The sequence below is a fragment of the Lygodium microphyllum genome, chromosome 19, assembly GCF_053477565.2.
Source record: "Lygodium microphyllum isolate KBCC chromosome 19, Lygodium_microphyllum_v1.1.10, whole genome shotgun sequence".
Lineage (NCBI taxonomy): Eukaryota > Viridiplantae > Streptophyta > Polypodiopsida > Schizaeales > Lygodiaceae > Lygodium > Lygodium microphyllum.
In genome coordinates, this window is record NC_141153.1 from 52,458,997 (window position 1) to 52,483,082 (window position 24,086).

At 37.2% G+C, this 24,086-nt stretch overlaps 1 protein-coding gene and 1 pseudogene across 3 annotated transcripts; one reads left to right on the forward strand and one right to left on the reverse strand.

Moving 5' to 3' along the window:
• The first annotated feature begins 6,775 nt into the window (after positions 1–6,775).
• Positions 6,776–10,888, forward strand: LOC148019865 (uncharacterized). Of its 3 annotated transcripts, XM_087700843.1 has the most exons (9): positions 6,776–7,016; positions 7,302–7,537; positions 7,908–8,117; positions 9,188–9,301; positions 9,420–9,473; positions 9,546–9,749; positions 9,944–10,174; positions 10,378–10,443; positions 10,644–10,888. In XM_087700843.1, the coding sequence occupies exons 1-9, from the start codon at positions 6,941–6,943 to the stop codon at positions 10,782–10,784; spliced, it is 1,332 nt and encodes a 443-aa protein (XP_087556969.1). In that variant the 5' UTR covers positions 6,776–6,940; the 3' UTR covers positions 10,785–10,888. The 3 variants fall into 3 exon arrangements, with proteins under 3 accessions (XP_087556969.1, XP_087556972.1, XP_087556971.1); XM_087700846.1 differs by lacking the exons at positions 9,546–9,749; positions 9,944–10,174; XM_087700845.1 differs by lacking the exons at positions 10,378–10,443; positions 10,644–10,888 and having other exon boundaries at positions 9,880–10,156.
• A 1,561-nt stretch (positions 10,889–12,449) lies between these two features.
• LOC148019866 (14-3-3 protein 7-like) lies at positions 12,450–22,389 on the reverse strand (annotated as a pseudogene).
• Between the last annotated feature and the right edge of the window lie 1,697 nt (positions 22,390–24,086).

Below are 24,086 nucleotides of genomic sequence, written 5' to 3' on the forward strand. Positions count from 1 at the left end.
TTCGTTGGCTCTCCAAAGAACACTGTTAGGTATATATTATTTTCCTATGTTCTCTTTCTTCTCTAAAGAAAAAATTGTAGCAACTTAAAAAGTGTGCTATGACATTCTCGTCATCTTTTCTTCCACCACCATCATCTTGCACATACCATTGCAACAATTGTACACGCCAACAATGGAACAAGGAGCCTAATTGCATCCACAAGCCTCCCAAAAGACATTGCATAGGTTTGAGAGACTTACTTATTAGCTTCTTAACTTAAGAGTATTCAATAATATAACGTGTCACTGCATATAAAGCTTTCATCTCCTTTGCTTGATTCTAGTTGCATAAAAGAGTAAATACAAAATTTAGGGTGTCTAGAGCTTTATTGATTGGGTCATAGAAAAAATACCTATATACATTGTCATAAAGATTATATTACCTTCATGGATCAACTACTTTTATGATGTCTTTTTGTAGGTAGAGTTAATACAAGTACCCCTAAATTGAGAAGTTGACCACAAGATAGGGCTAATTTATGGAGTCAATTTCATATCTAAAAAACCGTACAAGATATCTCGAGGAAGTTACTATATGTATATCCTCTACATCACATGCGTTCAAGGCCTATTTATAAATATCCTTATCTATGGATTTTTCTTGTATAAAACATAACCCTTTTCTATTCAATCTGTAAATCATCCCTTTTTGTATGTAAATATATATATATAAATGGTATTTTAAAAATTCCTTATTTTGAACCCACGTGATGCACACATATATTCATGAGTAACTTACCCGAGCAAGATATCTATACATGTGACCGAGCTTAAGAAACAATTGAGATAGCTAATGAATAGGGGTATATCCATCCAAGTAATTCACCTTAAGGATTGGTTGTTTTCTTAAGAAGAAAATATTTTGATCTCTCGAACTCTGTATTGACTTTACGGAACCAAACCAAGCAATAGTCAAGCATAAATACCTCATACACAATATCGATAAACTCTAGACTAATCATATGAAGCTAAGATATTCTCAATGATAGAGTAGAGATTTGGACACTATCAAAATATGAATCAAAGAGTAGGACATTCCAAAGACCACCATGAGCACTAGAGATAAACATTATGAACTTTTGGTCATGCCATTTGGACTAACTAGTACCCTAGTCATCTTTAACTAATTGATGCAAGATATCTTTTAGCCATACCTAGATGACTTTGTGCAAGCATTCTTCAATGACGTGCTAGTGTGTTTGATGAAAAAACAAGAGGTTCATCTAATTGTTTTACTCGAAATCCTTCCGATCGAGAACTATCTCTATGCCAAGAAGAGCAAGTGTATATTTTACATTGACATGATTGAATACTTTGAATATTTTATTTTTGTCAAAGGAAATTTGTTAGACCTTGCAAAAGTAAAGGACATTCTAGATTGGTTGTTCCTAAAATAGTCAAAAATATCTAAGGATTCTTGGAACTAATTGGATGGTATCAAATGTTCACCAAGAGAACTCCTATAAACTCAAGGAACATGTGATCATACTTGAAACTCCCCAACAATTTGAAGCAATCACCAATGTCAGTGGACTTATGATTGGAAGATTGTTGGTGCAAGAAGGAAGGCATCTAACTCATAAGTCACTAAAGCTGAAGCCCTATGAACCCAAATATGCTACATATGACCTTGAACTACTTGTCACTACAACAAAAAGGCTCCATAGACGCGCTTGTAGACGCAATATTTAAACTGTGATAAAAAATGTCGGGCGCGTTTATTACCGCGTCTACTGCTGCGTCTATAATTTCGTGTCTAAAAGTGCGCTTATCGTCAGAGATACACGTCCATATAGACACATATATTGACGCGCTACGTAAATATATAATCATATTTATAAAAAAGTGGATATATTCATATTGTGCATCTATACATGCGTGTATCTACGCGTCTAAAAAAGCGTTTACTCTACAAGTTTTTGACGAGAATAGACGCGCATTTATCCTGCAATTTAGACGCGCTAATAGATGCGCAAAATAGAGGTATGAAAAAAAAAACCAGAGAGCATGTGGCTTTGCAAGCCACATGCTCTCTGGTTTTTTTCCCCCCATCAACATCAAATTGTATGCTTAGGGAAAATAGAGAAAGATTATTTCGAAGATTTTTGTACTGAAAACAAAACAATGTATGTAGAACACGAAATTTCATATATATAGATGAAACGTTTTTACATGATGAGTTCTAGTGCTTGTGACCTCAAGAATGGTCATGGTCGCAAGCACTAGCTGAAAGTAATACATATCAAAAATGAAAATTACAAGCCAAGGGGAGGCATGCATGCATGGGGCTCCTCTACATCTCCTCAGAAGAGGCATCATCATCGCTACCACCACCGCTGCCTGTGCTGCTGCCGTTGCCGCCACCGCTACTGCTAGTCCCCCCTTCGCTATCCTCAACTGCATCAGGGTTCGCCTACACAAAGGATTAAGGTATATAAATACCATTACAAACAATAAATTAGAGTTACCTATACTTTTCATGTAAAAAATAAAACATACCTCTTCTGGTGGTGGAATCCTCATGGCACGATTATATTGCTCCTCCGTGATGAGTCCCTCCTCGTAGAAATGCTGCCAAGTGGACGTCCGGTTATGACCTCGATGGTAGCCTACCTCTCTAGGAGTAGGCATCCTACCAACGATATGATACTACAAAACAATTTGAACATCCAACGTATTAGAACACACTACATAATGAAATGAAATAAATTACAAAATTTAATTTAAAAAAAGAAATCAAATAATACTTACAAACTCAACCTCCCATGATTCCTTGCCACCCGATCCATAATGCGACGATCCCATGGTTGCCATCTCGATACATCGCGCCTCTGCATGCTGACGACTTGTCATTTTCTCCGCTGCTCTCTTCTTGGCCATATCCAGGGCGTCTCCCCCCCTACTCTTGTCTCCGCAGTGACTCCTTGGCGTGCGTCATAAGGTGAGACCTCTTGTTATGAAGCGCGTCTCTCACCTTTGACCGTCCCCAATGATCTAAGAATTGTGAATTCTCGGGATTAGGGTACCTTCTATGTACTGCCCGTAGCACCTCTTGCCACAAACCATTTTTTTGGTGCTTGAAGGAAATCATGCAATCTTTGTATGTGGCATGCACGACACTCCTCAAGTAGGCTATCACTTCCCTCCCCTCAGAGTCATGCAAGATACCACCAACATTAGTGACAGAGTAGTACATTTGTGGAGGTCTCTCTCATTTCCCGGTGAGGGTGATCGAGAGCCACCTCCTAGGCAACCCCCACAAAGCCCTCGACCTCCTCATCCTCCCGCACGACTCTCCCTCCTCCCTCGACGGGCACTACCCTCTACCTCACTCGATGCATGTGCTTCTGCATATGCACGTGCTTCGGCCGATCCATGTACTTCAGTTGATCCCTGTGCATCAGCTAATCTGTGTGTATGCATAGTGCGTGGAGTACCTGTTAGTAGAGGTGTGCCAAGGTTTGGTGTTTGTGCGGGAGTGCTAGGCAAAGATGTGATAGGTGTCCCAAACATCACACTGAAAACCTTCTCTGCAGTGGGAGGGCGACCAAGATAATTGGTCATCTCCCCCATGAATTGCTCCTTGTTTGGAAAACCTCCAAAAAAGCTACTAACACCTCTAGAAAACTCTGCTAAGATGTTGTTCATGCGTTCCAACTCAGGATCAGTGCTGGAAGATCCAGGATTCCACATCTACACAAGAAAAATCATATTACCCTATGCAAATAAAACATATTATATACTGCGTCTATATCTGCGTCTCTGTGTGCGTCTGTCAGCGCGTCCATTTCCGCGTCTATACCTGTGTCTACACTGTCATCTGGACGCGCTAACAGACATGCACAGTCGGACCATTTTTCTCAAACTTGGTTAAAAACACGCAAAAAAACCTCCATAGATGACAGTCTATAGCATGTAAAGAGAGAGAGAGAGAGAGAGAGAGAGAGAAACATACAGAGAAAGCAAACAAGATTGAGAGAGAGAAGAAGAACTCACCTTCTTTGCTTGTTCCGATGGGTGGCGGCAAGGTTGTAAGCTCCTTGTCCTCCTTCTCCCTTCCCTTGGTAAGTTGCTTGAATCTTCTTCTCTTCCTTGCTGTTTGGCTCTTGTTCTTTACTCTTTGGCTCTTCTTTCCTCCTGTCCACTTTTTATTCTTATTTCCTTTCCTCATTGTCTTCGTGAAGTGATAGATAGACATGAGTAGTGATGTCGAGCTCAAACTGCAGAAAAAGCGCAAAAAACGCAAGAAAGCACAGGTTTGAAAAGAAAGCCACAACTTTTTTTAATTTTTTTTAATATTTGCGTAGCGCGTCTGTAAGCGCATGTAATTGCATGTGTATATGCGCAGATAATACCTATTAAACGCACTGACATACGCGCAGTAACAATTAAACTGATTAGATGCTAGCTTTTGGTTGTTTTTGGATTAACATGACATGACTTTCCTAGTCTTTCAATATCAAAATGTCTGTCTCCATGTTGTAAGTATCAATGGATGCATTTAGCGAATATAACATATATAGATTGTATGTGCATAGTGGTCCAATAAATCAAGCCTCTTTCTTATTTGCAAGCATTATATATTGTAGTTAAACTCTAACAGTTTATATTGTGCAAAAAGGTGTCATTGATTTAAGCTAAGATCTTGATCTACATTGCTATTCATACAATTTCATTTATGTTGGATTGGCCAATTTGCTTGATTAATGCAAGATATGCTTGATATGATGTTTTTGATTGAGAATACTGGTGAAATATATAGAAAATCTTGAGATAAGAGATGGTATACTAGCAAATCAATTGACCTATGTGGTGACATATATAACAAAGCTTGAGGATAAGAGATAACACATTGACAAGTTAATTGGCACATATGCGGTGACTTACTAGACCATCCCACTTGCAATTGCATGCAAGTATCAATAGGTGGATAAAGCACGAATGGTTTTTAGCTAGAGAGAGATAATGCAATGAAGGTGTATATGAAAGAGATAGAGAAAGGCATATTATCCATCAATCAATCAAAGATATGTACATGAAGTGACTTGATATAGTAATTAGAGTATCGTCATTTTTAGGATGCTCCATTGACTTCTGCAAGTTCCCATAACCTTGAAGTAGATAGCCAACCACACTGTCCATGGAAGGAAAACTTGACCTCATCAAATTAACCAAGTTAATTTACTTATACATTTCATAGATAAGAGATTTGTAGATGGCTTGTTGGTATTGCAAAGTATCCTTACAGTGATCTATTTTAGTCACCAACAAGTGGACACACTAGCTAAAGATGATGAAAAGAGGACATGTGCACATTGGCTACATGTGGTCCACCTTATCTAAAATTACATGTGAGCTATAAGTGCACCTTGACATGATTGGAATAGCTTGCATATGCACAAGCCAACTGATTTACATCAATCTACTCATGCTATGAATTGGCATGCATGTCTTGCTTTTGCTTTGATTGTATTGATTGTGATGTATATTCCTCGAGAATAATGAGAATCAAGGGACTACCCTAAAAAGTGAGGGTACTCCCTTGAATCACGGATTAAGCTTTGATCTATAAGTTTATGCATGGCTAGGTTAAGTGCACAACAAATGAGACATGTGAGTGTATTGATCAGTTCTCTCTCTCTCTCTCTCTCTCTCTCTCCTCTATATATATATATATATATATATTGCACATGCACAAGTCAACCTTTGATCTATAAGTTTTAGCCATGGCTAGGTTAAGTGCACAATAGATGCAACATGTTGTATATACATCCAATCATCATGCCCTATCCAATCACATTTGTATAGGGCATGATTGGATGTATATAGGGCATGAAATCACATATATATAATTAGCTTTGAATAATTGGATGTATATTTGTAATACTCAGAAAGAAGTAAAGTTGGTAATGTATATCATGTCCTATACATGTATGCCCTATACATGTATATCATGTCGTATATACATGTATATCATGTCCTTATGATCCAGGTATAATTATGTCGTATATACATCCAATCATGCCCTATCCAATCACATTTGTATAGGGCATGATTGGATGTATATAGGACATGAAATCACACATATATAATTAGCTTTGAATGATTGGATGTATATTTGTAATACTAAAAAAGAAGTAAAGTTGGTAATGTATTCAAACAAATACTAGTTGTTAAGAGGTTAGGTCATATTTAGGGACTTTATGAGAAATGAAAAATATGTATGTTTATTTTCGCATCTATAGGCGCGTTTATAAACATGGATATATAGACGCATTCTGTATACTAGCGTAAATAGATGCGCTGATACACGCACTTATAAACGTGCCCGCTTTTTCATGTGTACAGTGCGCGTCTATAGGGCCTTTCTCTTATAGTGTGTTATTATGTCTATGTTACTCGAAAGAAAGTTCACTCTCATGACGAACTACAAGACCCTTACGTGGGTATTTACTTGAGCCAATCTAAACATGATAGAAAGAAGATGGACCAAGACACTGCAATGCTTAGATTAAATATTAACCCGAATTGGATAATGCACTTGGAGATACCTTAACTTGGAAAAGTATTCCTTAATGGCATTGCAATTTGCCGAGTTACAAAGCTTAAGAACCTATACGTACTTTTCAATGTAACTTAAAGCATATATCCGAAAGGGAAAATCATATTCTGCCATAGCTTGCAAGTCTTCCAATACATTTGCATTTGCCTTACGTGCTTTTATCACCATATTATGCCATAGCCATTGATGTCAACCGAAAAGAGGCCGCAACCTTCTGAATCTCTCTCTCTCTCTCTCGTCGTTCTCCTGTTCCTGATCGCGCGAATTGCTACGATTGGAAGGCATATTGGAGGGGGTGAGTGATAGAGGTAGTCAGGGATCATTAATCATCAGACTAGAATGGATAAAGCTCGCAGAGACGAACAGGACGCATGGGAGCGATGCGAGGACGTGAAGAGAAAAATGAACAAGCTGAGTCAGTATCGGGAACCCCCTAACACCATACACACACACACTCTCTCTCTCTCTCTCTCTCCCTCTCTCTCTCTCTGTGTTTTACTGAACAAAGTGTCGATCGGGAGCCCTAATTCTCAAAGGCCGACATGAGAGTACTCCATGCATGCACAGCTATTTGTTCAAATCATTAAGTAATACGTCAATCTATGCGGATATGAATGAAAGATGTCATATCGATTATTATTATTATTACAGCGTGGATTATTAAGGGGGGGCGCGGCCGGTGGCTGCAAAAATATTGCAGGCCTGACGCGGAAGTTCTACATGCGGGCGTCGCAGATCAGGGTAAGGCGGAACCGGGCGGCGATCGTGGCGGGGAAGCTAAAGAACCGTCAGCTGCGGCGTGCCCTCAACGCCCTGCGCGAGAAGGAGCGGTGCGCGCTCGGCCTCAGCGACCTCGCGCGCATGCAGCGCCGCGTCTCCTCCCTCGAGAAATACCACAACGAGCAGCTCGAGGTCGCCCGGGCCAAGACCAGGACGGTAACTGCTCTCAATATGTTGTTACCAATTATACCCATTCAATCCTGTTGTCGTATTTTCATCCATTGACAGCCCATCAACCATAGTTCATGTCATGGAAATTGAATGGAATGGGCAGCTCATCAACCATATTTCATGTGGAATTTCGATATTTTGCAAGCTCACCAACGTATCGTCCGTTTTGTCACCATGTATCTAACTAATGTATCATCCCACTCGTCACCATGTCTCTAACTAATGTATCATCCGATTTGTCGCCATGTCTCTGACTAATGTATCGTATTCTCATGTCAATCAATGCATGCTTTCAACTCTAAGGTCTCTTGTGGGTACTTCCATCAACCTCAGTAAGATTCGTTAATTAATGCAGTTGGCGGCAGCCTCCACAGACGCAGAGATGGCTGTGATAGACCTCATGGACGTATTGGACAAAAACACACCGCCCTTGCGTCGGCAACGGGCCTTGACAAGTGAGGTCCGAGAGGCATTGCAGAAGCTGGAGAAAGTCCGCGCCTTGGACCGCACCTGCCGACAACAACTCCAGCCCATGCTCGATGAGCGCACCATCTTCGATGCGCAGGTACTTCTATCTATATTCCACACTTCATCCCAATTCTCCTATTCTTCTAGAGATGTTCGAGTCTCCACATTAACGTGTGAGAACATTTGGCTCTCACATCTATGGACTATCTAGATGTGAGAACTTTTGGAATCTAGATCACAATCATCACATCTATGGGCTATCACTAAGAAGTTTTCTCACATTTTCCCATGTGGGAAGACGGGCTCTTTTCCTTTGTTTTTCCCTATAATGTTCAATATCATGAGCTTCTCCTTACACGGCACCACATACCTAGCTAGGTGTAGTTGGGGGTACGGGGCTGCCAGGGGCAGGGGGCTAGCTAGGTACACATAATTTTATAATGCTATCACAATTCATAATGTGGAAATTATAGTGGGAATTCATCTGATTTCTAAAACTTCTTGTGTATCTCTGAACTATCTAAGTGTGAGAACATTTAGCTCACATCTGTGGGACATCTAGCTTAGGCACTTTATGAGTGCCTCCTTTGAGAAAAACTCAACACTAAATGATGAAAAATTCAAAATTCTTTATATCCATACAAAGGTAGCTTGTTTCAAGAGCTACCAAAAAAAATTCATGATTTTGCATGTTTCTACCACATTGGCACATCTTCATAGTTTATCTTTATAGTTTTAAATAACCTAGAACTTTAAAAGTGATAAACAAAGCCCAAGAGATTGTTAAAATAGGGTGTTACATTCCAAAGGATTTATAGTTCTTGGAGTCGTTTCTATATTAGAATAACCTCATCCAACAAATGTCACCACACATAAGCCATGTATAAGCATGTCCTTAGGTTTTGGTTGAATATGACTTTGTGTTTATCTAATATTTTATGAGAAAAGTGCAAACCATATATTTGGAGTAATCTTGTACTACAACAATAGTTTGATTGACATTACCGTATATTACAACAATAGTATAATTGATATAACCACACTGCATTTCGATTATTCTTGTGTTATAATGACATTTTAATTAATATTAGATTTGAACTTTTGATTCATGAATAAATTGATATTCTCTTGAATTTAACATTCTCCTTCATTGTTAATTTGAGCCAGCTAGAAACCATGGGAAGGACTGTGACTAACAAGCACCAAGAATTTGATCAACTCATGTTCATGTACCATGATGCCACACGCTCACGAGAAGCTGCTCGAGGGCAACTTCATCAAGTAGGTATGTCCTCAACACTACACATTAAATGCTATATATGTTTATATCGCAAAATTATAAAACGTTCAATCATGTTTAGATGGCCTTATATTGAATCATAGTGGTTTTTTTTTTCAGATGCTCAAAGAAAGTTTTCAACCTGGAGTGAGATACCACCAACTATTCACCAAGGTTTTCTCTTAAACCTATCTTTAGTTTCCTTGACATCAAGTCATTTGAGCGTGCCAAATTTTGTGCATGTAGCCTCGAAGCTCCAATAATCAAAAGCTCATGTCTCAACTTGAAGAAGCCATAGCAAACTTGACCCTGAAATTTCATGTAAAAAGTATGAAGGAATTGTTTCTTATCATTTTGGAAGAAGAAAGAAAAGGGATCTACATGCAATACCTTAAAGAGGAATTGAAGGACATGGTCGAAAATCTCAAGCGTGGTTCTGCATCTGCTAAGGTATATTGAGGTCAAAAATTTTATTATGTGATTAATTCTTTAAGACTTGTAGAAACTTGGTGTAGATTTTAGTTCTTTGTTGTTGACTTGTTTTTGGGTCATTTAGAATTTCCTTTAAAGTGATCTATAGTTCTTGAGAACAAGTACAATCATTCTTTGGTGGACCAATGACTTTAGGATTGATGCTAAATTAGAATTTGCACGAGAAAGTATTGAAGCTAAGGAGGAAATTGCAACCCGAAAGGGAAGCAAAACCATTTAGTTGGCAAAGTGAAAAATTGCAAGGGACTAATGGAGAGACTATAATGAAAATCAAAGAAGTACAAAAACCCTACAAGATAACTGGTGTAAAGAACAAATTGGCCAAGATGATCAAAGGCACACAAAAGCTAATAGAGAAGATTGAGGATGGAAGATTATACAATGTAAGTAATATTTGATGTTGCAAGAATGCTCAATTTAGAGATAATTTAGTAAATATATCACAGCACTTGACATGATGCTTAGGTGGTCTACATAGTGATTTTCATAAATAACCTTTAATTGGACCTTGCAAAAGGTCACTTTTGTTAAAATTTCCAAATATTTTTTGCTCTAATCCCAAAAGGATGGTATCTTGTCCAAACAGAGTGAAAATGAGCATGTTAAGCGGATTCTCTTGCAACTTGAACAAAAATTGGTGCAAACACTTAGGGTAAGCCATCTACATAGAATCTCATCTAGCACTTAACTTGTTTAAATGGTGATATTGAAATAGTGCACCCAAATGCAAGCCTAATCATGAAGTTTAATGTGATCCTTTTGTGTGGCATGATCCCAAGATTAAAATAGTACATCCAAATGCAAGCCTAATCATGAAGTCTAATGTGATCTTTTTGTGTGGCATGGTCCTAGGATTTACAACGATGGGTTGAAGAAGTGAAAACAGAAAAAGCACAAGAGCTTCATGACAAGGTGCATAGGACAAGCATCATGATACAACAAAGTATAGAAACAGGATATAATGCCTTTGATATCAATGGCCAAAGAGACTAAAGGATATTGCCCTCACAAATATCCATTCGTGTGAAACATATTCTATTCCACACATTAAGAAACTTTGTACCATGTTGTTGTGTTATGATATTCATTGAATCTTATACTTACTTAAACTTGGGTTTTTGAGTTTTCCTAACATGATTGGGGCTATGTAGCCACTTATTAAACAAGTTATATAAGGCCTACAAAAACCATCAAAGATTATGATATATTGTTAAGTCATATATCAATAAGTCCTTTGATACAAAAAATCAGATTTAAATATAAATTTACAATTTGAAAAGCTATTAGTTCTACCAAGGAAATTTAGTTGGATTATGCCACTCAGCCTTATATTTTAAGTACCCTTATGTGAACAATGCATTTTGAAATGTTGATTTATTGGTTACATAGCAATTATTTTTAAAAATTCCTTTATTGATTGCATTTTTCTTGTGATTGCATAAACAATTCAGCAATTCCATTTTAAGTTTAGTTACATGTGCATACATGAAGGTGCACATATATTTAACAATTCAACCACTCATCACATGATCATTGGGGATAATTATTTTAAAGGCGTTATTATCATTTTGTATAATAGGACAAGTTAAGCAATGTAAAATTATGCTCTTATAAGATGGGGCCTCTTGAGCAACATACAATGTTACACCATTATGATGTATGATGAAATCATCAAATATGCAAGGGTTATTATCTTGGTTCTTTATTTCCTCCCCTTGCCTTCGAGCTTAAAGATTTTTATTTGGGTAGCATCCCCTTGCCTTTGGGCTCAAAGAATTTTGAAATCTAGTGTTATGAGCCAGAAATACAAAAGGACTCTAGTTAACACCATGCTAACACGTTAGAGAGAAAGAGAGACATGATGATGATGGTGATGAATCATGGTGGAGAGAGAGAGAGAGAGAGAGAGAGAGAGAGAGAGAGAGAGAGAGAGAGAGAGAGAGAGAGAGAGAGAGAGAGAGAGAGAGAGAGAGAGAGAGAGAGAGAGAGAGAGAGAGAGAGAGAGAGATGCCAACAAACACTATAATGTATTAGCCTTGTAGACGACCAAATAGACATAGACTAAAAAATGTATAACCATGCCAATCAATGAGTTTATTTTCATGTTAAATGTTGTCTCTAAAATCATGTGTATATCACATATAGTAACTACAACTATAAGTACACTTTCATGCATGATTTTACTACCATGCAAGCTCAATGCAAGCACATTTATAAATTCACTAATACATGGAAAAATCCTATTTAATTTACATTTTTAAATTGCATAATGACCCAAAATTGCACAAAAATATCCAAAATAATCTTATATACAAATATGTTTATGCAAACTATATTGTGATTCTATAGATAAAATGTAAGCTGTTAAGTTTGGCTTGCACTACCAAAATAATTTGAAAATATATAATTAACATATTCACATGATTTTGAAGCCATCTATTGTGGCATGTAATATTGAACATGCTACCTACTATATACTATACATGTAAGTCATAAATTGTCTAGGGAGGTAGTATCATCATCCCCTCTCTCCTCATCGTCCCTTTGTTTGCCCTTCCCTTGTCTCCCCTCCCCTTGACAAGCCTCATTGCCTTTGTTTGCCCTTCCCTTGTCTCCCCTCCTGTTGACAAGCCTCATTGCCTTGTCTCCCCTCTCTCCTCATCGTCCCTTTGTTTGCCCTTCCCTTGTCTCCCCTCTCTCCTCATCGTCCCTTTGTTTGCCCTTCCCTTGTCTCCCCTCCTCTTGACAAGCCTCATTGCCTTGTTTCCCTAATAGATATGGGGAAAAAAAAGAAATAATAAAGAATTTCCATGTGTGTGATCAAAGAAACAACTTAACAAAATCTAATTATCATGATGCCATGCCACATTTGCTCCACCATAAGATCATTGAGGTTTGAGACTATTTGATCTCATATTTTGAGATGCATTAAAATTGCATGTATATTAGCATTTGATGTAGTATATGCAAAATTTCCATGATTTTGTGATAAGATTTGCAAGAAGATTATACTGTAAACTACTTAATATTAGACTCTCAAGGTTGAATACCATGGTCTTGGTATTTTCAATGTTTAACATTTCTCTCTCTTTCTCTTCAAATTTTGGAGATACTTTTGCACATAAGGATCTCAAACGCATGGATAGAAATGGGAAGGATCTCAAACATATTATTGTTTTGTCATGTCTAGTTCTTGTTTCCATTTATAGTATAATGAAGGCAACTCCATGAAAATGCACTCCCAAAAAGGTACTTGCTTTAGTAAGTAGAAAGTATACTAGTAACATTGGAGATATTTGGATCAAATCCTCAAGAGCATGCAATGTTCAATAAGTTTTCTCTCATGATACATGTATGACCTCTAAATTGTTTTTTTAAGGTGATGAAATTTTTTGGGATAGAAAAGTTTTGTCACATGAAGCTTAGGTGCTTTTCCTTCACTAGAGATGGATTCCAAAAAGAGAATGGGATGATCTTAGAATGAAAGCTCCACCAAAATATTTTCTTTGCAAACTTTCCCAATTCCAAGTGACTAATTGTATTTCGCTATATAATAAATAAATATTTCAAACATTTTCATACAATATTGTATTTGTAGTACATGGAAGAATGTGAATATTTATTCTAAAAGGTCTATCAAACTCTCTTTCAATATTAAGATTGCTCACAAGTTTGTAGTACTCTTTGTATATGAGTGATATGGAGCTCCCAAGAAAGATCCCACCACATGCATCATAACATTGCATGGGAGATGTTTGCAAAGCATGTTATGGAGCATTTTATGAGACTACTAGGGAGAATTGAAAAGAAATTGAATGCCTAGAGATCAAAGTCAATGATAGTGTAGCTAGCGTTGTAGCATGTAGGTAGTGCCCCTTCAAATGAGAAACATGTCAAGCAAGACTAGATGACTTGCAACAAAGCCTTGTGCCTAACTCTAACACCATATGTACAAAGATAGGGGGTAGTTGTAGCTCATATAGAGTAGATGGTACTGAAAAGAGAGAGAGAGAGAGAGAGAGAGAGAGAGAGAGAGAGAGAGAGTTGAGCTCTTGTAAGACACACAACACACAAAGAATGCACTCAAGATAAGAAGTTGAAAACCCTATTCTTTTTTCTTCTTCCTCTACCTCAAAAAAATACTCTACAAAAGATAAGGGCTAAATATAACATAATAATGTACAAGCGGTCCATAGTATGAACATGCTAACTAGAAAGATAACTAGATAGATATCTATAACTTGAGTAGGTGCACTAATTGATGTCCAACTGTTGTTAACTACAAGTGCAAGAAGCCTTCATAATTTTTGAAAATAAGTTATTGTATTATTGGATATTTTATTGAGGGCTCAAATTGGGATCGCTCCTATGCAAATCGTATACAAAAGGCACCATAAGACTAGGATGTACAAAAATTAGCTTTTGCATTAAAAATAACGCACATGAAAAAGGAGGGAAGACCAACCATGTGGTGGCAAAAAGGCTAGATGGCCAAGGGGAATGCAAATAGCCTAACCCTAAAAATCATGTATATAAAGGATGAAAAAGAATATAAGAATCTATTAATGTATGTGCCAATATTGATTTCTATCTATCTTGTTATTCTATTGTCCAAGTGTATGAGACTGAAGGAGAGGCAATGAGGGAGAGTGTGTGGAGCAAGGGACTTATGGATTGTGAAGCTTCATCTATTCTCTTCTTCCTCTTCACCTCCCTCCCTTCATGATGAGTTGGGTACTTGAGCAATAGTGTGTAATGTTGAGTGTGTGAGGGAGTGAGTGATGCAATATGAAGCTCTTCTCCATCTCTTCATCTTCTCTCACTCGTAGCATTAACTCCTCTCCAGTGTGCGAATAACAATGAAAGCAATGAGGCAAGTAAGCCAATACATACATGGATGATGGTGTGTAGCTTGCTAATGCAAATGACAATAACGTGGTAAGAATTGGTAACTTTTTTCTCTACGTCGCATCAAGTCATTAGATTTGTGTGCATTTGTAAGTAGGCTAAGTGAGAGATAGCTATGGATTTCTATGTTTTCTCTGTTGAACCCTTGAACAAATAAGACTATGTCCAATGGTCCAAAAATTGAGCTTACAAAGTGCAACATTTTGGTTCTGTTTTGCTAGACCAAAGGACACTTTGGTTATGAAGTCACTCATGCACATCACATCATAGATTAGGATATAGGTATGCTTGTGCTAAACCTAAAACATGTGCGAATAGTTAGGTTGTGATATCTATTACTTGTTGAAATAACATTGTGGAAATCATAATGAGTTGTAAAACTAGGTGAAACGAATTAATAATTTACATCAAGTATAATAAGACAAAAGGAGAGAATGTATGGACATTCAAATGTGATTTGAAACTAAAAAGAGAATGTATGTATTAAAATTAGGTTGGATTTTTACAAGTCCCTTCCCTACACATGACAAGTGCCTTGGGTTGTGAAGTTGAAATTGGAGAAGAAATGATATCCAAAACTATTGCCCAAACTGGAATAGTTTTGTTTTTTGTATAACAGATAACTAAAAACTAATAAATCAACCCTCAAATCTATAATTCTCATTTCCTCTTTGTTTTGAGCTATAGAATACAACAATTTGATATTGGGCGCAAAAGTTATGGGTTATGCAGGTTGACCTAGTATGCTTGTTCTACTTGTTTGAAAATTTTGAAAGCATGATTCACATAATATAAGTCAATTGGTTTTTTGGAAGAATAGACATAATTTTTCACACCCTCTCAGTGTGGATGATTGGTTTTTGGACTCAGGGCCTACGAATCACATGACTCATCATGTTGACTGGTTTGACACAAAACAACAAATGCACAATGAATAATATGTGGCTATTGGGGATGACACTTTGCATAAAATTACTATATTGGTAGTGTGCCACTTGTCACTAGAGATGGAGTTGAAAATAAGCTTGGGGATGTACTTTATGTACCTACAATCACTAAGAACTTAGCATCAATAGGTCAAATGGCAGACCAAGGAATGCAGGTGAGATTCAATACATGTGGATGTTTCACTGAGGAATTTCAAAATGGAAGGCCTAGTAGATTTATTGCAAAAGGGAAGAAGAAAGGAAGGTTATTTGCCTTGGATGTAGGTACTCCCATGATTCAGAATTCTAGAAAAAAGAGTTAACCCTTTTAGTGGCTCAGTTACATGATGGGAATCTAATTCATGATAGCCCAATAGCATGTAAAGTGGGACATCGATAATCCATTGACGTCTCACATAATTTTTTAAAAAAATCTATTGGGTCCTTAAAGCTAAGTAGGAACATCTGTGGGTGCCACCATTTGATAAGAAAAAGCATTTTCTCATTGCATGGCAAACAAATGCCAACAAGTAAAGAAAAGGCATGTAATAGTAGGCTCTAGTGGAATTGAGCTAGGCTTCAAAAGGCCAAAAACCGAGACACAATCATTAAGAAAGGATAGAGAATCACCGAGATCATCTACTTGGATACATCAATCGACATGCAAAACAGGGCGAGGTCGAGGGACTCATTTGGTCAAAAATTTAGACTACTTGCTAGCTAGTACCTATGCTTATGCATTGTAAGCTAGCACCTATGCAATGTCAAAAACTAGTTCTATTGATTTAGACAATCTTTTTTCTCCCCTTCACAGCTAGATGGAGGGCTCCTAAAGTGCACTACCCATGATAGAATACATTTTTCTACACCAAATAGAACTTCAACCAAGCTTATGGCCTTCTAAATAAAGGCATAGATTTGAGAGCCCCGAATGACCCTGGCATGCCTAAAGTTGATTGGTTGTTAGTCTTCAAGCACACCAAGGATCCTAGGGCACACCAAATCAAATGCAATAGTATTCTACCAAGGATGTTTGAGGATGTGATGTTGTTCTACAACTTCGTCTACCAAAAAAGACCCATTAACATGGAGATCAATGACTCATTTGCACGATCTTATGTCTTGGAATTCATCCTAATCATGGTCCATTCAAGAAAGTCCACAATATCGACATGGGAGATATTTGTAGAAGACCACAATGATATGATAAAGGTTGGTTACTTTGATAGCACCTTGCTTCTTTCCTTCAACAACTTCTCTAGTGCCAACTAACAAAGGTAGCATAACTTTGTTATGTGCTATATGTAGAGTGTCATTTTGTGTTGTTTTATCCCCGATGTTATTAGTAGTATGCCATGTAAGCACACTTACCATGCCATATGCTTTGCATCCCTTTGCGCTACAAGGATGCATTGTGTAACTTCATGTTTTTCAATGCAAATTCCAGAGCAAGTACGCAACAAAGTGTGGTCTAGAGCACTGGTAACTTAGACACTAGGAGGACACTAGTACTATTACTAATGATAATCAACAATAAATTAATATATAATAGTTATGAGAATTTTTTAGCTTTTGTACATACAAGGCTAATTCATGTCATGCTATTGGTAATATATATGCTAACAAATAGCATGTATGCTACTTATCTCATATATTGGCTTGTTACCAGTTGATATATTAGCTTGTTGATACTTGACATGTACATGCTACTTAGCATATAGGTTAGCTAATTAACAGATAGGCTATATGTTAGAAATCATAATATTAGCTTGATAATATTTAGCATGCATGCTAGCTAGCATGTGTACTAACTATTGTTAACAATTGACATGTTAGCTTGTTAACATCCAACATGTACATGCTACTTAGCATATAGGTTAGATAGTTAACGAATAGCCTATATGTTAGAAAGCATAAGATTAGCTTGAGAATAGTTAGCATATGTGCTAGCTAGCACGCATGTTAGGTAGTTAACAACTAGGGTATATGCTAACTATGCTAGTTAGCATATATGTTAACTTGTTAACAAATAGCATATATGCTACATAGCATATTCGTTTGCTAGTTAACAAGTAGCACACATGTAAGTTAGCATGTTAGCTAGTTAATAGCTAGCATATATGCTAAATATGATGTTGAGCATATATATTAGTAGTCTCGTATGTTATTCATTTCCTTTTGTCATATGTTAACTACCCTATTTATGTTGTGTTTGGTCATTGCACATCCTCTGACATGCAACTCTTTTATAAGAATAAAAGGCCTTTGTCTTATCCCCTAAATAAGTGGAGATTAGCCTCCACGGGTTCTTTGTGGAATTTGGACCTATCAAGCTTATCTCTCCCACATCATCACTAAAGCATAGAGATCATACACAAGAGCCAAAGGACTCCCCTACAGAGTTGTCCTAGTCACCAAAAGTGGTACAACATGCAAAGGGTCAAAGAAATGAACCTCCCATCCATGAGGAGGATGGCATCAAGAGACTGATTGTGGATATGAGAAAGTTAATTTTGTCCTCCAGGAGTTGGATATGCATAGTTGTAGTGGTAAGATGTCAAAAAATGCACAAATTTGAGATGACTCACCATTGTGCCATATTCTAGGCCACATTTCTAGGGAAACGGCTATGAGGCAACAATGATCCAAGCTCTCTACAAAATTTGGCAAAGCTCATGCTTGTAGAAAACTCTGATAGTTGTCTTGCTACATGTTGATTCTATTTATTTGTCTTTTCATCCTTCTATCTATCTACCTCATAGAGATGGTGCTTTTGTACTTTCCAAAGATATAAGATCATCTTCCTGTCTATTGTATCACAAGTTGTCAAATTGTTCTACCAAAAGTTCTCTTATTGTTTTTAAGCAATGTGTTTCTAAGTTGATAATAATGTCTAAGTCTTGCAACTCTACTCACATGAAAGTATTTTCTTGATATTGGTGTCACATAAGTGATGCAGTTGCCTCCATATCTCTATATTGTAGTGGAGTTTGGTTGTGATGGTTCCAAGAAGGTTGTGTGGATGCCCCCAATCCTTTCTTTGGGCTCCTATGTAGGTAAGAGTAGTTTGTTGCATACTATCTTTGGAATTCTATGTGCAAGAATCACAATAGAAGATATATCTTTGAAGAAAATATTGTTCCCCAAGGTAGAATGTTTTTTTTTTAAAAGTTAAGAAAAGAAAGAAAACCTTTCCAATCGAAGAGACATAAATAGAGAGGCAACTAGGTGTTGCACAATTGCGCATAGAAGGCTTTTGGCAATAATAACCCCCAAAGTAGGAGGATTGTAGGGCCCTCATCCTAGATCAGAATGGCGTACAATTCAGCCATTACAAAAGAATTGATAACATTTCAAAGCATGTAAGACACCTATAGGAGGTCAAAAAAACTTCTAGGGAGCACCTATACATATTTCCAAGAGCAACTACATTCCTAATGTGGTGCTTTGATAATTTGTAGTATTCATTTGGATTTGTACCCTTCGCTATAAAGTTTAGAGAATACTTTCAACACCATTCCCAATTAAAGCTCCTAGATTCAAGTGTCTAATAGATTTATGGACAGAGTTTCCTATGTTCAACCATGCAAACATTGTGATTATGAACAATTCTGCATATAAGTGCATCAAAATTCTACATTGTTATTACTTTTTGATCGTGCCAAAAGTAAAGAACTTGATAGAGGCTCAACTAGAAGGGCTTCTTTGTGACAATGTGTTGCTATGACTTGCAAATTGCCTAGTGCAAAAAATTGTTAGGAAATTGTCAATAGTACCAAATGGGAACACCAGTGGATGATGAGAGTCTAAGCACGTTTTGAATGGTGGTACATTAGTGAATTTTCAAATCAAAATATTTGCCATCAAGGTATTTTTATACATTTTTTGGCTAGTAGATGTACACACTTGTACACTAATATGACTTTATACATGTTCTTGCTATTGCGTGTGCACCAATTTATATGTATGCCTAAGGGACTTTATACATGTTTAGACCAGTGCTTGTGCACCCTCTTTTATGTGTAGCAAACTAACCCTATACATGTTTTGGCTAGTGCTTGTGCACCATGTCATAAACACAAAATATAGAGTGTTCAAAAGGTGTGTACATTGAGCATAGGTCTTGAAGTTGTGATTGTAAGTAACATAATCTTCAATGTCCCTGCAACAAGGAGTGCTTTTGTATCAATCAAATTTATTCATGTATGTTTTCCCCATGGAGTATTGATAATATTAATATGAATCCATAATAAAAAAGGGATATGCACAAATAAGAATGGGATATTAATATGAGTCCATAATCAAAATTTTAGCACACAATTAGTTTTGTGTTGATTTTTGAATAGTAAGCATTACTAAGGAATCTTATTTTTTAGCAAAGTATATTAATAACTTTGCTATTATCAAAAGCCAATTTAAGCATATGATATTTTTAGCTAAGCTATATGTTACTACATGGAAAGCTAATTTCTCGGCTAATTTTTGTTACACATAATATCTTGCACAAACTTTTGTATTACCATTTTGCCATCTTGAACTAGCTTAAAGTAAATGGGTAAAAGCATGGTTAGGTGGTACCAAATTTCCACTATTTTTGTGGTTCATACCAAAATTCCACTATTTTCATGGTTCATAAAATGTTATTTTTTATGCTCAAAATTTTGCAAAGGAAATTCCAAGGCAAAAAACCAAATATTTGAAAAGTACCTGAATACAATAAAAGTTTTGAAAAGTCTAAGTATATTTATGAGCAATGCATCCACTATACATAAAATAGCTAATATCAACTACTAAAAGTAGTGTCAATGACAATGCTTTTTGGTACCACCTAACCATGCTTTTACCCAAATCTACACCTTTTAGATGTGAGACGTAAAGCCAAACCACCCTTCTATGAGACATTGCACTTCTTGGAATAGGATCAAAGCTAGCTAGCAAGCAAAAAACTTGTTGCTTAACACATATATCTGTTAACTACTATACATCTCACAAACTTGCTAACTAGCATACATGTGAAAGATGCGGATCTAAAGCATGGCTATGGCAGCTTGTAGGCATAGAGTGAACTCATGATGACATATTGACCAAGGACTGAAGACCAACTGTTACACAAGTGAATTAGGTTCTAAGATGACAGCTTGGACTCATAAACACAATCGTGTGCAGGACTGACAAAGACAAGACACTTAACTAAAAGTACAAAGCATCATGACATTGTATTCATTCCATATGAAAAGTGGTAGTCAAGTACAATGCTTTATAGTTGCTGGATGGGTAGCAGTTTTCCCTCTCTATGCATATGGAATTTCTGCAGCATGCATGTCTTCAGTCCAAACTGCCTTATACAAAGATGCTACATTAGGTGTGATTGCAAATATCTCAACACCCCTCCTCAATCACAACCAGAAAGTACAAAGTGTGTAGAGGCTTTAGTGAAAGCAACACCTACAAAGTGTGAGCACACCATAAACATGGAAAAACACCAGAGGTTGTCACAGAAAAGGCTAAGTATAGGTACCACAAAACATGATGGACATCCAGAGGTTGTAGCAAGGACCTTACATAGGCTATAGTACAAGGCTACATGAGGAGTTTACAAGCTTATGATAAAGACATTTGGGCTGGACATTACAAGGCTAAAAAATTCAGTAAAAATTTGGATCAAGGACCATGAGACCCTTGTGGTTTTTAGCATTTCTTTTGACATAGATACTTTGTTCATTGCAGATATCGATGTAGTCCAGCTTGCTCTTTTTGATCATGTACTTGCTCTTCACTTTGCTTGGCTTCAGAGTCTTCATGATTTTTTTGCTTCTTCTTCTTATTCTTTTTCTGTTTGATCTTTCCTTCATGGTCATCATTTTCATGGACTTTTCTTGCATTAGTCATCTAATTCTTATCTTTATGGTCCCCATCAAGTAAAGGTACAGACTTTGAGGTAGCAAAAATGTCTTCAAACTTTTGCACTTTCATGTCTTCAAGGTCTTCAAATGGGTACATTGATGGCATTTGGATATAGGCAGCTCCATGTCTTCCTCCACCTTCTTGAAGGTTTGACGTCCACAAAGTCAAGTTTTCCCTTAGCAGTTGCATTATTAATGTAATGTCCTTGTATGAATCTTCACACTCAGTGTATCAAGCTCTGCTATAGCTTCATCAAAGGCCTGCTTAGCAAGATGACATGCCCGCTCAAGAAAATTCATAATTTCGTAATAAAAGACTGAAAAGTTCAAAGCTAGTCCAAGTCGAATAGGGTGGGTAGGTGGCAAATTTGTATCTGCTGTGTTTGATACAGCCAAATAATCTTTAAGAGACTGATCTACAACCTCTTTTCTTTCACTGCTTGTCTTAAACTCGACCAAATACCGGAAGTAATCACCTTTCATCTTGTAATAAAACACTGTCGATTCTCCTGTGGTGGATGAAGGAATAAGGTGCTCATCAATAATCATCAAGAGATCGTTGCAGATCTTGCATAGTTCTTCCTCCACTTTGTGATGATATTCTTTAATCCATTTAACATTTTGTTCATTGGTTTTTACTTCTTTTTTCTACTCAATGGAAGACAATATCCTCCATGAAGCCCGATGAGCTCCAATGACATTCTTATAGCCAACAAACAGTAGGTTCCTTTCTTTGACCGTCAATTCTACATCAAGCTTGACCACTTTCTTCATCGACACAACCATTGCATCATGTCGCTCCGCTTGCTCAGCAAGCTTGGCCATGTAGACATGGCTTTCACACTCCTTCTCGGTACTCATGGTGTACAGGAGAGGGGAAGCGACTCGAGTAAAGTGGCGTAGATCAACGAGATCCAAACATGGGAAGGGGGGCAATGGATGTGAAGGTCCCAAGAAGAAGTGTGGGAAGAAGATATTAGAGGAATGCCATGGCCGGCACTATGGAGAGAGGAAGAAGAAAGCAGACCACAGAAAAAAAAGAGAGAGAGATATGAAAGCTCCAAGTTGCTTGGCTATGGCTACCAAGTAGGTAAAGTGAGGAGAAGAAGTGGGAGATGAGGTCCTGAGCTGGGGATTGAGCTCAAGCCAAGCTACATGACAACGAAAGAGAGCTGAAGAAGTGGTGACATGCCCGGCTGGGCTCTGATACCATGTGAAAGACGTAGATCTAGAGCATGGCTATGGCAGCTTGTAGGCATAGAGTGAACTCATGATGACATTGACCAAGGACTGAAGACCAACTGTTACACAAGTGAATTAGGTTCCAAGATGGTAACTTGGACTCATAAACACAATCTTGTATAGGACTGACAAAGACAAGACACTTAACTAAAAATACAAAGCATCATGACATTGTATTCATTCCATATGAAAAGTGGTAGTCAAGTACAATGCTTTATAGTTGCTGGATGGGTAGCAGTTTTCCCTCTCTGTGCATATGGGATTCCTGTAGCCTGCATGTCTTCAGTCCAAACTACCTCATACAGAGAGGCTACATTAGGTGTGATTGCAAATATCTCAACAATACATCCCATGGACATCTACTAACAATCATGTAGGCAACTCTTGTCCAGGTCTACTAATTGGCATACAAACAAGCTGATGCTACGTAGTAGACATAGCTTCTAATTAACATACATTTGTACTAACTATCATAAAGCCAACAAACCTACTACCTAGCATACGGCCCATATACAGCTACTAAAAATCATGTAGTCAACAAATGCTAACTAGCAAGTAGACAACTAATTAAGACATAGCTATTGAGTACCATACCATCCATAGACCTGCTAACTAGCATACATCCCATAGAAATCTACTTAACAATCATGTAGGTAATTGCAATCCAATTGCAAATTAGCATATTGGCATCTACACCATAACCCTTAAATAGCATACTAACAATTGTTATCTAGTAGCACACAGTAACTACTATCATACAAGACTGTTAACTAGCAAACACTTGGAGGTGTAACCATCATGGGACAATTATAACAAAAATGTGGATATGTTAAGCATCAATCAAGCCCATTCTAAGACTATAGTAGGGACTATCATAAATTCACTTGTATATTCTAATATAGCTATTGAATTGAGTTATTTATCTAAGTTTCATATTCATATTAATGATAATAAGGACCAAAAGCAAGAAATGTTCATTCACAAGGCCAAAGACATGCTATTATAGATTGACTTGTAGGATTCTAGAGTGATACAATATAGATTTCTCTTACTTTGGATATGCTCCATGGGTATCTTGATAGATTGTACAACATGTGATAATATGTGGACTTCGGGCATGTTTGTCAAGAGTTTAAAGGAATACATGGACCTATCTACTTATAATGAAAATCCTTTATGACATATGTTCCTCTAAAAAAATCGTTATACAATTCATCCATGTAATCATATTCAATCTACTCCTTCTTTGCAATACATTGGATGAGGTGAAAATTAGATTTGTCTATCTTGGTTGCGGCATCTAGTTGTATTGGAAA

Coding starts and splice junctions, on each gene's coding strand:
- LOC148019865 (XM_087700843.1), top strand. CDS start 6,941: ATGGATAAAGCTCGCAGAGACGAACAGGACGCATGGGAGCGATGCGAG. Junction 9,302..9,419: donor CTCGAGGGCAACTTCATCAA/GTAGGTATGTCC, acceptor TTTTTTTTTCAG/ATGCTCAAAGAAAGTTTTCA. Junction 9,474..9,545: donor ACCACCAACTATTCACCAAG/GTTTTCTCTTAA, acceptor TTGTGCATGTAG/CCTCGAAGCTCCAATAATCA.